This window comes from Lepidochelys olivacea, assembly GCF_965140295.1.
Source record: "Lepidochelys olivacea isolate rLepOli2 genome assembly, chromosome: 20".
In the NCBI taxonomy this organism is placed as follows: domain Eukaryota; kingdom Metazoa; phylum Chordata; order Testudines; family Cheloniidae; genus Lepidochelys; species Lepidochelys olivacea.
Genome location: NC_140430.1, coordinates 8,225,237 through 8,241,141, shown reverse-complemented (window position 1 = coordinate 8,241,141; position 15,905 = coordinate 8,225,237). Strand labels below are relative to the sequence as shown.

The window sequence follows — 15,905 nt, the reverse complement described above, 5'->3', positions numbered from 1 at the left end:
CAAATCCATTTCAATACTAGCCAATTGCTTACAGCACCAAGGGAAGTCAAATGAGGAGCTCTGGAAAGTATACACTATCTTGAGAACTCAAACTGACACCAATACCAACAGTAATAGGCTAACAATGCTAGTGACCCTGACTATAAAACTGCGTAAATTCTATTCCATTAAACTGAAAATGGACACTATTCTCATCCCTTGAAGACCTGGACTTCGCAGATGATGCCGCTCTCCTATCACATACCCATCATCATATACAAGAAAAAACGACTCAACGCATTCAGCCAGCTAATTGGACTGAAAATCAACTGCAATAAGACAGATATCATGACCTTTAATATTGCCTCACCATCACCAGTACGGATAGAGGATTATGTTCTCACCAATATAGAAACATTCACATACTTGGACAGCACCATCAGCCAGGACATCTGGAACAAAATCAGTAAAGCCAGGAACACCTTCAGGAGCTTAAACACCAAAACCAAACTCAAAATTTATCAGAGCTGTGTACTTTCAACACTACTTTATAGTGCAGAATGTTGGGGAATGAGAAAGTATGACATGCCCAAACGGTCTTCATTCCATATGACCTGCCTCAGAAAAATCCTCTGCATCTTTTGGCCCAGAACAATCTCCAACCAAGATCTATTAACACAGGACAGCCAAGAAGATCTGAGCACCATCATTGCCAGGAGGCGTTGGAGATAGATCGGCCATGTGCTTTGGATGGAAACTGATTCTATTACCAGAGTAGCAATAAGATGGACACCTGAAGCAGGCGAAAACCAGGCTGCCCAAAAACAGCATGGCAAAGAGCTGTGGAAGCCGACCTGAAAAACCTGGGGCACAGCTGGGAAACCATTGAAAGACTTTCCAGAAACAGACAGGAGTGGAGGAGCTTCGTCACTGCCCTAAACGTATAGGCGTAATAGGAACATGATGATGATGAAACTGAAAATCTTAAAAGGAAGATTTGGGGGTTGGACTAGATGACCTTCTGGGGTCCCTTCCAACCCTGATATTCTATGAAGAGCCTACCCCTGTTCATTCAGGAATTACGAGCAACATTAAAGGTGGGAGACCACAGAGATGAGGAAGCTAGTCATATGTACTATGAAAGTCCTTGAGCTCCACTCAGCCAACCCTTAGGGATCTGACGCTGTATTGGGACAGTACTTTGGAACTTCAGCCTGAGAATTAGCTAGCAAGAAATGTAGTCAGCAAAAAGCAGCTAGTAAGAAAATTCAGCAGTGCAGAAGCTGTGTGGCTCTCTGCTCAATCCAACTCAAAGCTGCTCTGCAGGTATTTACCTTCAAATACCGCTCCAATTTCTTGCTGATTAGTTTGTTATTGAGAATACTTCTCGCAACTACTAAAGATGATTTCTTGGACTGCTCCATCATGGCCTAAAAGGAACAGGAATATTTAAAGAAACCAGAGTTAAGTTTTGAACTGAGTCATGTAACACTTCAGTAGTTGCTTCTAGCCCAGCGGTTCTCAAACTGGGGTCTGTGAGGGTACTCCAGGGGTCCGCGAGTTATGTCCAGGGCCACTGGCCCCGCTGATCAACTCCTCTCACTCCCTCCCAGTGCCTCCTGCACATCACGGACCAGCTGTTCAGCTGTGTGCAGGAGGTGCTGGGAGGGAGGAGCAGGGACGGGGTGCGCTCAGGGGAGGGAGCAGAAAGAGGTGGGGTGGGGTTGGGGTCTTGGGCTGAGTGGGGGTTGAGCACCTCCAGGGAAAATTAGAAGCTGGCTTGTGGGGGGGGGTGTCTCCGCAAAATATTTTAAAATCAAAATGGGGGTCCTCGGGCTGCTAAAGTTTGAGAACCGCTGTTCTAGCCACATGTTTATCAGTTATTGCAGACATGCTGAATGACTCTAGATGTGTTTGACACAATCAAGTTTCATATCTGCCACCATCTACCACTCCACCAAATTTAGTTTTCAGCGGGCTCCAGAATTTGTATTGACAATGCACAGCTTTAGAGGTAATGGGCATGTGTGACTTTACATCCCATCTTTCCCTGGATGCCAAGTTTGGCTTTTTTGGCCTTGGGGAGGAAATCTCATCTTTCAATCCTCTTGTGGGCAGGGGTAGATGTAACATGAGCATTCTGACAAAAAACGTACGTAGTGGAGGGATACCGAGCACCTGAACAAGTCTGCTGCTGCCACTGGCTTCCAAGGCACCCAGCTACCCCATTGCACCCTCAGTATCTGGCACTGCGTTAATTGGTAGCCATTTCATTGCTAATGTGCTTTAGTGCTAATATTTAAATAGTCATTGGGCTTCAGAATCAACACCTTCTTTAGACGTATGGGATAATTCAGAGACATCTGCTCAGATTATCTGTTTACAGATTTAGGAAGGCCATTTACACATGTGAGGTTCTCTTTAAAACCAGAAGAATCAGAACATCAGAGGATCGATTCTACAGCCAATGGGTCATAGAAGATATGGGATCCTGCTAGCACTGTTCCTCACAATATGAAGAGATTACTTTTCTGCTGACCTCTTACAAGAGTGAAGATCAGTGTTCTACAATAATAGACGACCACATTGCAGTATCACAACTCTGAGCTGTTACCATATAGAGACCACCACTGCAGAAAGTTTTAATAAGGCTAGTCCTGGTTTTAGGTTTCATTTTCCCCATATAGCTCATAGGCTGTATGAATGCAATCATACCCAGTTTTTAGCATTCATCAGCTTGTTTTATTAATTAAAACAAAACCCTGCAACCTGGATTTACCATGCAGGGATAAGCTGATCTCCATATCTGCCCAGCCAGCTGTAGTCGTACATGGCCATATACACACACACTTTAAACCAGCTGCATGCTTACTCTGCGGTTGTGGTTGTGGTCAAGGGACTTCAGGTGCTTCTGGATAATGCCATACTGCATTGGAATGAAGAGGTCACATGCAGCACAGTGAGCAGCCTCCACCTTTTTAATGAAGTGTTCCATGCCAATATCTGAGGAGAGACAAGAGCTTTGTTCATCTACCTTGAGCTGTGGTGGCCACCTCAGGGAGTTTTGCAGCTTGTTCTGGGAGTTCATTTATCTTTAATATATTCATGCACCCCTGGTTGTTTCCTACAATGTGATGCTCAGTCTTGACCAATAAGGGTAAGGGGGAGCATTGCATAGCCATAGTCTAACAGACCTGAGGCCCAGAGTATGGCGGTACACCTCGAAGTAGAATGCTGCTGGTCACTGCTGCATCAGTGCATTGACTATAGCATGCAAAATGTTTCCAACTAGTTGATCACCAAGCTAGCTTTTTGTGTCCTACATCAGTGGTTCTCAACCAGGGGTACGTGTAGCCCTAGGGGAGCGCAGGGGTCTTCCAGGAGGTATGTCAACTCATCTAGATATTTGCCTAGTTTTATAAAAAGTGCTAGCAAAGTCAGTACATACAATGACTTGTTTGTACTGCTCTATACACTGACATGTAAGTGATTTATTTTATGATATGGTAAAGATGAGAAAGGAAGCAATTTTTCAGCAACTGTCCTGTGATACATTTTTTTAAGGTCTCATTTTGTAAACAAGTAGTTTTTAAAAATGAGGTGAAACTTGGGAGCAAGACAGACAAATCAGACTCCTAAAGGGGCACAGTAGTCTGGAAAGGTTGAGTGCCACTGTACTACATTACTTGCTGTTCACACACCTCAGTGCCATCTCTCTCCTAGAAAGAGGAGATTACTTTCTATATTGTACTCTAACATATGAGAAATAAGGCTCCTGTATATTAATCTGCTGATTATTCTTGTGTGAAATTAGAGCTCTCCAAAATAACACATTACAATAGCGTGCAAGGTAAATATTAAAGCATAAATAGGGGAAAAGACTTCATCTTGCAAAAAGTAGTAGGGATGAAGAATCACCAGCTACAGACACGTGTTCCTGATCAATATTTCAGTTTTCCAGGAGCAGCTTTTAAAAGCTTGGTTCCACTCGAAGTTTACTATGCAACAAAAGGTGCTTCAGACGCTCTGTGTCTGCATAGGATCAGATGATTTAAGTAACAAGAATACTTTACTCCTGTTGGCACTGTAGAGCAACTCCTATTTCTTCCCGTTTATCAGTCTTGTTTGCCATGTTACAGTTTACATGGCACCGGTGGGACTGACTGGCAACAGCAATTAGGTTGTACAACAACCTGGTTTGCTAAACCTTTACTGGTAACAAAAACAAGGAAAGAATCTAGTTTGAGTCTCAGATCTCAGGATAGCTTTAACCATGCTTTACTTGTGAACTGTGCACATTTTAAAAATTCAGCATAACACAAACAAAGAACCTCACAATGGCTTTTGTTTTTCCCATTTTCTGAGGGAAGTTGCACATTAAGGTAGCCTCACAAAAAAAACCCATGAAGATGCAGGGAGACTTGCTCTTACCTTGGGTAAGATCTTGGTCTTTATAGATCTGTTGGATAACTGCATTAATATCTTCAATTGCTTTACGGCGTTCTTCGGTTTTCTTTGTTTTGTTAGCAACGTAATCCTGTATTGTACAAAAATATTTTATATTAAACTTCAGCTGTACATCTGACCATTAAATGTGAATTCAAAAATGCAAAGCACAGCATGTATTGTACTTACTCTACACTGCAGTTGTGCCTTTCATCAGAGCATTTCAAGACATTACAGCCCCTTAGCCCTGCTCTAACTGTTCTCCTGAAGGTAGTCAAGGACTGTCTGCGCTTTACAGATGGTAAAGTGCAGAGGGTAAGTAACATTCAAAGTCACAGGGCAGTTGACATAGAGTTGGGAATAAGAACTCCGATCTTGATGTCCAGTCCTGTACTCTAATCACACCCGTAGTAGTAGTTTCACATCTAAGTTTTCATAGCTTGACTATTTGAACTATCCATTCACATCCAATTATCAAAGTTCTTTTGTTTGTATTTTTTTGTTAGGTCTCCGACAACCAAAATGAAATAGAGGTGCACTGTATAGCCTGAAGTAATGGGAAACTTAACCAAAGATTCACCTGGAGGAAGTCAGCTGTCTGCTGAGGCAGTTTTGTTCCAACAAATTTGAAGTGCTCCTTGTGGAATTTGCTTTCCAGATGAGCATTCATCTCATCCTCATAGAAGGTCCGATATTTGCACAGCGAACAAACAAACTGAATCCTACCAAGAGAAAGTTAGAACCAAGTGAGAGATCAAACCCCAAGCCCAAGGGTTCCACTCCAGACTCCCCATCAGCTTGAAAATACTAGTTATTTCCCTACTAATACTTAGGGGTACAATTAAAAAAAGAGCACAGCTCATTCAAGAGGACAAGTCTTATACCTGGTTTGAATGGTCACATCCCTCCTACAGGTTTTAAATACAGACTTTAAGGCCAGAAGGGCCCATTAGCAGTAATTAGTCTGACATCTTGTATAACCAAGGGCAGAGAATTGCAGTAATTCCTACATCAAGCCCAATAATTTATGGGACAGCTAGAGAGGATTTTAAGAAGGATGTCTGTCTTGATTTAAAGATTTTGTTCATAATGTAGAATCCACCACAGTCTGTAAGTTGCTCCAATGGTTAATCATGTTCACTGTTAAAGTTGTGCAACTTACTTCATGTGAACTTCTCAAGTTTCAGCTTCCAGCCACTGGATCTCATTATGCCTTGGTCTATTAAATTAAAGAGCCCTACAGTCAGAGAGTTCCCTGCATAGGTAACTAAGGGCTTAGATAGGACTCTCACAGTTCACTTATTTAGTTTATCAAAGATAAGGCTAAGCCTCACTGTAAGGTAGGTTTCCAGTCTGTGAATTATTCTTGTGACACTTCTCTGAACCCTCCCCAAATTTTCCAATTTTTTAAAAAAAGAAGTGGACACCAGAACTGGACACAATATTCCAACAGCGTTCTCAGCAGCATAATTCACAGAGGGGGAGGTATTGATTAGAGTTTGCCATTTTATAGTTAGCTAACAGTCATCTGTACTTTCGTAATGCTTTTGCCTTACCAGCTCCCTATGAGGTGTTAAGTCAATTTTACAGATGATGGAGAGATGGGTACAGAGAAGGTCAGGTAACTAACCCTCGTTTTACAAACTAGTCAGGTAGAGCCAGGGACAAAAGCCAGAACCCAGATGCCGAGGCCCATGTTCTAAACATTAGGCAATCCTCCCAGAGTTCTCAGACAGGATGTATACTGTGTCACTGGAAGAGGAAGATGTACCTTTCTACCATGCGATCCCGATGCCTCTTTTTCTGCCTCTCTTGAGTTTTCTTGCCTGCCTGCAATTTGCGCTTGATTTGACTGATCTCTTCTTGAATTGTTAAAGCACCTAGATGTATAAAGCAGGTTGTGTTTCAGGGCACTATGTGTGGACACCAACTGATTAAGAGGTTTCACCTAGATGAGTCTAGTAGCCAACTTGACTGACCCATATAGCTCAGAGATGACAAAGTTATAGCTGAGTGTTGGAAAGAGCTGCTCCCTTAATAATTCCTGCTGTTGCCCAATTAAAGGAGCATTGCTAGTCTAGTAACAGATGTCCCATCACTCTCTGGCCCAGACTTCAGAAAGGCTGAGCTTGGGCACGAGGGTGAGAGAATACCTCTTCTGATACAGTTTCCTAACCCATCATTTCTGATGGTGATATAATGCCCCTGGTTTTACTGGGAAAAGAAGGCCCATTTTAGATTAGATGTGAATCTGACAGTTTTAAGAGGCAACCACTCTCACCCCTTTGGCTTTTGTGCACAGGACACACACGAGATGAAGGTTGACAGTGAAATAAGAACTGAATGCCTCCTATTAAAAAATCCCAATTTTTTCAAAACAGGGAAGTAACTTCCACTGTTATACTGGAATGGTACCCGAGTACCCCTTTCGTTTCCCAGCCAAGGCTTCTCATATGGTTTTATACTGCTGCCATCACATTCCACTGATAGCAATGGCAAGTTAGATACTGTGCTATCAGGTTTCTATTTAGACAGGTTCTTCCTCTGGTGAGAGGTCACCATGCTTCTCTAAGCAACCCTCTCCCCAGCTGCCACAACAGTGCTAGCACGTCAAACTATCACATGGACTCTACTCTAACCAACTAAAACAACGAGAAGTCCTTGTGGCACCTTAGAGACTAACAAATTTATTTTGGCATAAGCTTTCGTGGGCTATAACCCACTTCATCAGATGCATGGAGTGGAAAATACAGAAGGGAGGTATAAAAATACAAAGCACATGAAAGATGGGAGTTGCCTTACCGAGTGTGTGTGTGTGTGTGGGGGGGGGGGGTCCAGTGCTAACGAGGCCAATTCATTTAGGGTGGATGTGGCCTATTTCCAACAGTTGACAAGAAGGGGTGAATATCAGAGGGAAAATTACTTTTGTAGTGCTAATGAGGCCAATTCAATCATGGTAGATATGTCAGCATCCACCTAACTGATTTGGCCTCGTTAGCACTGATCCCTCACTCGGTAAGGCAACTCCCATCTTTTCATGTTCATATACCTGCCTACTGTATTTTCCACTCCATGCATCTGATGAAGTGGGTTATAGCCTACAAAAGCTTATGCCAAAATAAATTTATTATACACCAGAAATCTCATATGAGACCTATAACACTGGCTAGGAGCCAGGCAGTCACCAGATGCTGTGCTGGATTTCCCTATGTTTCCTAAAGCACCTCAGTCATGACCAGTAACATACCCTATTATTCTAGGCCTAGCAGGGTGCCAACAGACAGATATCCACTAGGGATTACGTACTGGGTACAGAAACCAGTGCAAGCTCTAGAGTGATGATCTGAGTTAAAGCTCTAGTCTCTCATCGTAATTCACCACCTTTAGGCTTCTGTACAAGCTACACCTCAGGGAACAAATGGTGCAACGCAGTGCCTGAACCAAGTCAGTCAACAGACTATTACTTGGAGCTATTTCCTCCACAGCAGAGTCCTTCATTGGCAGAAGGTTTATGATGTACAGAGATGTAAGGTCTGAAGAGCCTTAGCACATCCCTTGGTGATGAAGTTCTTGGCTCATTTCCCAAGAATGCTTTTACAGAAGTACACTCAGACTCACCTTTCTCAGAATCTTTTCCTTCTTCATCTTCACCCTCCTAAAATACAATTTCAAGAGGTTATCAGCAATCCCTAGCTATAACTTTTGTTTGTCTTATACACAAAGTGAGTGCATACTAGTTTTACATCTCTTAACCATCCTGCTCCCCAAAGAGACTCCCTCCTGACTTCAGATAGCACAGTTCCCTGTCCGAGGAACACATTTAGCCTGCGATTTGGTAACAGTACTACACACTGTTGATTTCTAGGTTTCCTCCCCCTATTCCCAGTCATTTTCATAAATTCTTTAGTCACACATATTCAGCTCTTTGAAGCAGGGCCTGCCTTGCTATGCACCTGTGCAGTGCTCCAATCAATCTCTATTGGGGCCTGCAGGCACTACTACAATACAAAATAAGTAATCTAGGGAGGATTTGCAACCTTCAAGGTTTCTTCTATGAGGATCCAATCCCCCTCCTCCCCACCAATCCCAGCTCTCTGCCACTGAAAGGTAAGAAGTGGTTCCCACTCACACTGCAGGAAGATTCATTTGGTTTTAATGCTGCCACCATAACATTCTGCCCTCCACACTAGTTACGTGGCCACTCATCCACTTCCCTCAAGCACTATGGTCTTTACTGTGAATTACAAGTGTTAGTTTCACTTACAGCTTTAGAGCCCTCCTTCTCTGCTGCTTCTCCTTCAGTCCCTTCCTCTGAAAAGCACATCACAAATGGTCACCATACAAAAAGTAACAGTTGGGTAGCTCAGCAAAGAATGGTATTAACAACTTTACCACCAAATTAAAGATTCAAGAGAAATTGAAATGTCAGAGCCAATTACTACCTGAAACAAAGGCACTCTGATAACTTCACATGACTAAGAACTAACTCATTAGTAGTCACCAGAGAGGTTCTTACCATTCTCAGAGTCAGAGTTGTCAGAGCCATCAGTTTTTGCTGCCTTGCTGTCAGGTTCATCAGTGCTGTCAGTTTGTTTTCTTTTCTTAGAAGTAGGGTCCTTCTTCAGTTTCTTTTTCTGTGACTAGAAAGGAAAATATCATCAGTCCCCAAATATACATTCTGAGACCATCCCTTGCCAGCAGCAAATAAGTCTGCATTAAGCCACCTTAAAGGGGCTTTATATTGAAATAAACTTCCCTGAACACTCAGTTATGCAATGTCAGTCAAGACAGATAACATTTGGCACAGTCCTTCACAGCAACCACCCTTCAGCATATCATATTAAACCACAAAACTATAGCACATTGGACTTTCCTAGCTTTACAAAAAAAGCATCAAGGTTAAACATTTTGGATGCTAAGACTGCACTATGAATGAATGTGGCCTCTTCACACCATTTAGAAAGAACACTAAGATGCCAAGCAAATAATGCACAGAGATACAAATTACACTGTGGAAACTAAGTATGGTATCTCAGAGAATAGGGCCCTTTGCACTCAGAGCTGGACAGTGTAGTTTGTTGGGAAGTGAACAGTCTCTATATGAGGTAAATGGGTGGGAGGGGATTGCACAGGTACTTACTTTAAAGTCTGCGTCCCACATTTTCCAGTTTCTCCTCATTCGCTGTTTCATGCCGCCTCCTCCAAAGCGCATGTTTCCAGAGAAACCTCGCATTCCCTGGAACATGCTGAGTTCTGGGATAATGTTGTGGGAGAAGAGGGATGGGAGCCTAGAGGAGCCGTGGGGACCATGGCCCCGCCCTCCCATTGGCTGTGGCGGCTCATTCCACTGTCCGCCCATGTGCCCGGAATATGAAGATGCCATGGGTCTGTTATTTCGCCCGTCTCTGGCCCAGTTCTGACCCCGCTGGCCAAAGTTGTCCCGTGCTCTGTTCTGGTACTGGTCCCTGTGGTTCCCATAGAAGCTGTCATAGCAACCTTCATAGGCATTTTCGGTGTCATGTTCAGCCTCACTGTAATCATAGCCGGATCTGTATAGATCACGGTCGTTCAGTGAAGACCTTGAGTCGTAGGACTCATATGTATCATACCTGCAAGAGTTGCACAGCAAGCAAGGAATCCAGTCAGTAGCATATAAGGCACCACATTACAGCCTGCCGAGAAATGGCAGCAGAAAGATTAAACAAAAACAGAACTGTTCCAGTCTCATTTATATCAAAAAAGGCTCAGAGGTTTCACTCAACATGGGAGTTTTTCTGTGTGATACAGCAGCGGGAGAAAGGGGCAGCACAAGGCAAAGGTCAGGAGAAGGGCATAAACAGAATGACAAGGAATGGCAGGGATTCAGTTCAACCTCAGTCCATCACCTTAGTCCATCACCATATCTAGTCAGATTTACATATGCCTAAAGAGCCAGGAAGCACACCAAACTAAACTAATCTTCAATTTCTCTGGAAATTACTGTGTGTCACACTGATCTTTTTTAAAAAGAAAAGTTCCCAAGCTGAGCAAAGGTTCCTCAGTTAGCAGTGCTGTGGATTTTCAACTGTGCGGACATTCAGATTTTCTGATTTAAATTTAATACATTCACCACCCGCCCTCTATTTAGCTATGCTTAAATCAGACTGAACAATCCAAATAGTTAAGAATAAATGCAGAGCCAAAAAATAATAGTCCTGATTCTCTTCCCCACCCCCCCATTCTGAATTGTTACAAGGAATGGCTTAATTTAGGCCTTGTCTGCACAAGAAAGTTTGTGTATAATGCATGGTGTGAATTTAAGCCAACAGCTATACTGGTAAAAACGCCTTATGTGGGCATTTATTGTGGCATAAGAGTGCCTTTTCTTGATTTAGCTTGTGTTGCTTGGGAAGGGTTTTTACCAAGTCAACTGTCCCATGTAGACATGACTTAGAGTTATTACTGGTCACTGTAGTTTCCACAAAACCAGTTTTTAACCAGGACAGTTTCAGAAGACAAATACAAAACCTGCAGAGGAGTTTTAGACTTAAGTTCTGTAATATCTAAAGTAATGCCTCTGTACATCTTATGCAGCGGCTGAGACTCAATTTGAAGCAAAGATGATATATCAAAGTTTAAGGGGAGGCTCCACACTCTTCATGATAACTTGCTACTTTACCAGCTGAGGTGAGGGAAATCCACACCCACCAAGACAGAACACAAATTACACAAGGAAGCAAGAACAAAGTGTCAAACTAGCACTGACCACTGCGGCACAAACCCCAATATTTATGCTTTATAGCAAGGTCATGAAAGCAAGGGAATTGGAAAGGAACAATGACTGAGGAGGAGACACAGTAATTCCAAGGCCACAAAAAGAGAGCCATTCCATCAACTGATATGAGAAGAATCATTCAGACTAGCAATCACCAAAAAAATCTTCAACTGGTAAAGCTACAGGTGCCCATTTACATAAGCCGAAGCTTTCACTGCAGCAACTGAACAGCCCTCCCCACACTTTGCTTTTTAGGAAATGAGACTAAAGGCTGAAAACTGATGTTTTCTAAACCACTAATTTCATCCTTTTGTCCCTTAAATGGTTTACTACATTCACTCTGGATATTTGATAACTCTTCTCCAGCAAGAGCTAGAATCAAGAGCTAGAACCTTAACAGGGCTGGGTTACCAGCCAAGTATCATCTATCATGACAGAACTATGCATGGTAGCTTGCCTGATGCTTGGGGCATGGAGCAGAAGATCCCAGTTGTGTGGTGTCTGAATAATAGACAAGGGCTGGATTATCAAATTCAAAGTTCTCATCTTATAAAATTAGAACCCAAGAGTTTAGTCAATTAAACTGTTCACCTGCTGCCTTGCAACAGTCCTTTCCACTCCCAACAAGAGAGGTACAGATTCATAGATGAGGCTAGAAGATACCACTGTAATTGTCTATGATCTCAAGAATAACAGGCCAAAGAACTTCCCTACAGCATCTCTTTTAGAAAAGCATCCAATCTCGATTTAAACATTTTACCCTTGGTAAGTTGTTCCAATGGTTAAGTACCATCACTTTGAAAGTTTGCACCTCAACTTCAGTCTAAGATTTGTCTAGTTTCAACTTGTTTACCTTAGTCTGGTAGATTTAAGAGGCTGCTATTATCAAGTATTTTTCCACAGGATGGATTTTTTTTTTGAAAACTCTGATGTACTTTACATGAGTGCTTTTAAACAGAGTACTCCACCAAAATCTATTTGATGCAAGACTTCAGAGGAGTAATTCCTTAAAACTTTGTGAAGCCTACTGTACATTTTCCCTCTATTCCATAAACACAGTTAACGTAGCAATTTTACAATATTCAAAAGTCATTATATGCTACTAGTAATTACTATTGAATTATACTTTTGGTAAACATATCCCAAGTTTTTGTGATAAACTTCATAAAAAGTTTATATAGTTTTAAACGTGGTTGCTTAAAACAAAAGTACAGATGCAACAATAGTTGACTGCAAACAAACCACAATGCACCCCAAATAAAAGGATGATAATGTATAAAAGTCTCTTGCATGACATTTCTTACTACTAACAAGCTATGCTTTCATTCTAGAGAAGAGGTTCTGGTTTGCTTACATTATATGGAATTTAGTTTAAGTTATTTTGACAATGTCTCTGCATACTTCGTATTTGAACGGTAGCAGACAAACTTCAAGTTCTCTACAAAATAGATGTCTTCCCTACATGGATGTAAACCTGCTATTGTTCAAATCAATACTTGCACATAAGCAAAATACACAGATGTAAAAATACTCAGAAATGGATTTGCTGGGATGAATTAATATTTCACATAAACCTAGAATGAACAGCAGTGTTGTAGAAGTATTAAATTTTGAATATAAATTCGTTTTGAAATTTAACATGAGAAAATCTTTGTGAAGTGAACAGTCCTTATTAGTACTGCATATATTTCTGATTTAAAAACATGGCCAAAACCTCATTTGATCTTTTCTGGACAGCTATACTGTATTCCCAGTCAGCAACCCAAAACTGGAACAAAAATGTCACTTCTAGACTAATAGTTAAGCTTAAAATCAAATGAGGGACAAAGGCAAATGAATGTTGTGGCAATGCTATAGAAATGAAATACATCAGCAGGCTCCCAGAAATAGAAATATTAAGGAATCTCTTCTTTATTCATCTCCAGTTTAAAATTGAGAAGATTTTTTTCCCCCAAGTTAAACAAATCCTACTACTGCTGTAAAGATTGCATCACAATTCCAGTACCTGTCAAACAGACTATCAAGACTTCACTACTCAAACTGGGATACAAATGACTTATTTAAAAAATATAAACAAAAGAAGGAAAATCCAGCTGAGCCAATTCATCTGTTTCCCCTTGAGAGCCAAAATGTGAAGACAAAGTGAGAATGAGGTCAAAATGAGAAAGTAGTAAGAGGTAGCAACTCTGATAGTCAGCAGAAGATTAGAGTAGCGGTTCCCTCACGAAAAGACACTAACCTGTCTAGTACTGAATCTTTTCTTGATCTCTAGACTCACCTGTCTCCACCTGAGCCATAATGTCCTCCTTGCATTGTGTCCGTCTCTAGATGAGACACCATATCTAAGCGCTGGTTCATTTTTGCTATAACAGCATCGGCGCCCGTGGAAGCATTAGGGTCTGTGTCTGAATTAGGCATTTCCCAAGAGTTTGAAGTGGCCATACCATACCCATAATTGCCAGAGTTATCTTGACCATATCCATATCCATAACTATATCCTTCGTACCCTGAAATGAGAAAGTGTCGTTGAGATTTTCAGTCAAGCAGCTGAGCTAACATTTCTATCCAAGCTCAGACGCAGAAGTCCCAAGAATGCCCCTTCCCCACAGAATGGGGAAGTTTTAATTTACATTTAACCCATTTTTCCCTTACAAAACACCTGCCAAGGTGTGTTAGTGTATCCAACACCAGGACTTGAAGGTCAAAACACACACGGAGGAAACTTCACACCAAATCCCAGCAATATAGTAACAGTCTACTATCTGCCCCAACTAATATTTAACACTCAATTTTCATTCTTGCTCTCACTCATGGACAGGGCAGGCTGCAGTGTAGCATACGCAAAGCCTTCCATGGCAATCCATCTGCCTGATAAAAACAGATTCCAGAGAGAACATGGGCCAGTCACCCTCAGAAAGAATAGCAAGTGTGGCACGGACATTTAGGTATGTGTAAAGAGTGCAGGTTGTGTGAGAAGAAAATACAAGATAACGTATTTAGGACAAGCCTAGTTTAGTTCAAAGTGGGCTTGTCTCTGTCAGTTTGACATGAAGTTGTGCTGTATCCATATCCAGTTATGTTCTGACTTCATAGCCAAATGAAATAAAATTCATACCTCTAAGCTAAGCAGTCAGTTCACATTATAATTGCAGTGATTTGTTCGAATTAGAGGACATCACTGTGTCTGGGGTCTATTCTTCTAGAGATGCATAGGAATTTGTGCAATTCGAAAGATGGGACAACAAGCCCCCCCACTAACTTTGACCAGCACACACATGACTCATGTCACTTCTGTTCCCTCTCCTATCCACACATAAATGAGAGAAATGGCCCTCTCAGTTGCATGTTATCTCAGGGGTGATAGAGAACAGTTTCCTCAAATGCAGCCCATGGCATGCTACTTACAAAGCAGACAGGGACAGAAAACTGACTAAAATGGTATCAAGTGTTCTATGCTGTTTCCCCCCTTTTAACTTGCATATTAGGTTTGCTCAGTTCACCCATCAGCATGTCCTACTGCCAACCCTGCAGTTCTGGGATTCTTAGTATCATGAAAGTTAAAGCAGAGATTTGCTAATTTGCATTTATGAATCAAAACGCTATTGTGAACAAATTGTGATTTTGCAAGTGAAACAGACAGTACCACCAGATTCTAATATCTTTTGTAGTTTAAGAATATTTAATAGCTTTAGGAGGTAGCATGAGCCAGTGGACCGAGCACTTACCTAGGGGTCAGGATACCTAAGTTCTATTGCGGATATGCCACTGACCTAGAATGTCTTTGGGGAAGACACTTAATCTCTCTCACCTTCTCTCTGTCTTGTCCCTTTAAACTGTAAATTCTTCAGGACACAGACTCTATCACAATACGCATGTTCAATGCCTAGCATAACAGTACCCTGATCTTAGATGGGGACCCTAAGTGATACTCTAACACAAGTAGTAAAACAATGACACTGCTAGCAAGCTCACCTTACTGTATATTTTGACAAAATAACTAGTTGATTGAAAAGTGGGAAAAATCATGAATTCTGTCTGGTTTTTACAAAAATAAGTTTTCCAGCTAGCTCTGAAGATAGTGAAAAGGTCATAAAATCCTTCGTACAACACTGACTACAGTTTAAACTACCAGTCAGTAATGCAAAAAAAACCATACTATACTGCTCTGCTAGTCAGTCTTCGTGGAGTGGATAGAGGCTTCCTTGTGCTAATTAAAGCATGCAGATTAGGGAGATTCTCCCACATAGCTGGGCATCACACTCTAGTCTGAGCACAGTGAGCATGGCCTCTGGAAAAAGACAAGTATTTACAAAGGGAGGCCTGTTTCGGCCTAAATGCAGACACACTGCCATTTTTTGCGTCTTTCAGGCACAAGAACTAGAAATTCAGTCTTCTAGCATGCTAGGACAGCACTTTAATCTTCAGTGCCGTTTCCTAGAGAAGTGATATCAGACAGAAAGACCGAAGGAAAACAGATAGTGGATTCAAACTGTGCTGACTTCTGGGAACAGAAATATCTGGTTTTGTTGATGCACAATGCAGAACAGTAAAGAGTTGACTGTCACAGTTATATGGGCTCTGCAACGCTGACCGAAATAGTTGTGTGACCTGAAAGGATATTATTCAGACGTGGTGGAACAGATTTGAGCTGTGAAAACCTTCAGTTTTATAATCATTTTTCTAACTGATTACATTAAATGACATTTGTTCATAATAATGTATTAAG

General features: G+C 41.6%; 1 protein-coding gene across 2 annotated transcripts in view; it reads right to left on the bottom strand.

The window, feature by feature from the left end:
• AKAP8L (A-kinase anchoring protein 8 like) overlaps positions 1–15,905 on the bottom strand; it is a 41,215-nt gene that overhangs the window by 10,675 nt on the left and 14,635 nt on the right. For both annotated transcript variants that reach the window (XM_084610798.1, XM_084610799.1), the window contains 10 exons: positions 13,458–13,686; positions 9,566–10,034; positions 8,942–9,065; positions 8,690–8,736; positions 8,044–8,080; positions 6,197–6,305; positions 5,006–5,147; positions 4,411–4,516; positions 2,852–2,982; positions 1,314–1,409 (listed from right to left, as the gene is read on the bottom strand). In XM_084610798.1, coding sequence (XP_084466924.1) covers positions 1,314–1,409; positions 2,852–2,982; positions 4,411–4,516; positions 5,006–5,147; positions 6,197–6,305; positions 8,044–8,080; positions 8,690–8,736; positions 8,942–9,065; positions 9,566–10,034; positions 13,458–13,686 — 1,490 coding nt within the window. The remainder of the gene's footprint in view (positions 1–1,313; positions 1,410–2,851; positions 2,983–4,410; positions 4,517–5,005; positions 5,148–6,196; positions 6,306–8,043; positions 8,081–8,689; positions 8,737–8,941; positions 9,066–9,565; positions 10,035–13,457; positions 13,687–15,905) is intronic.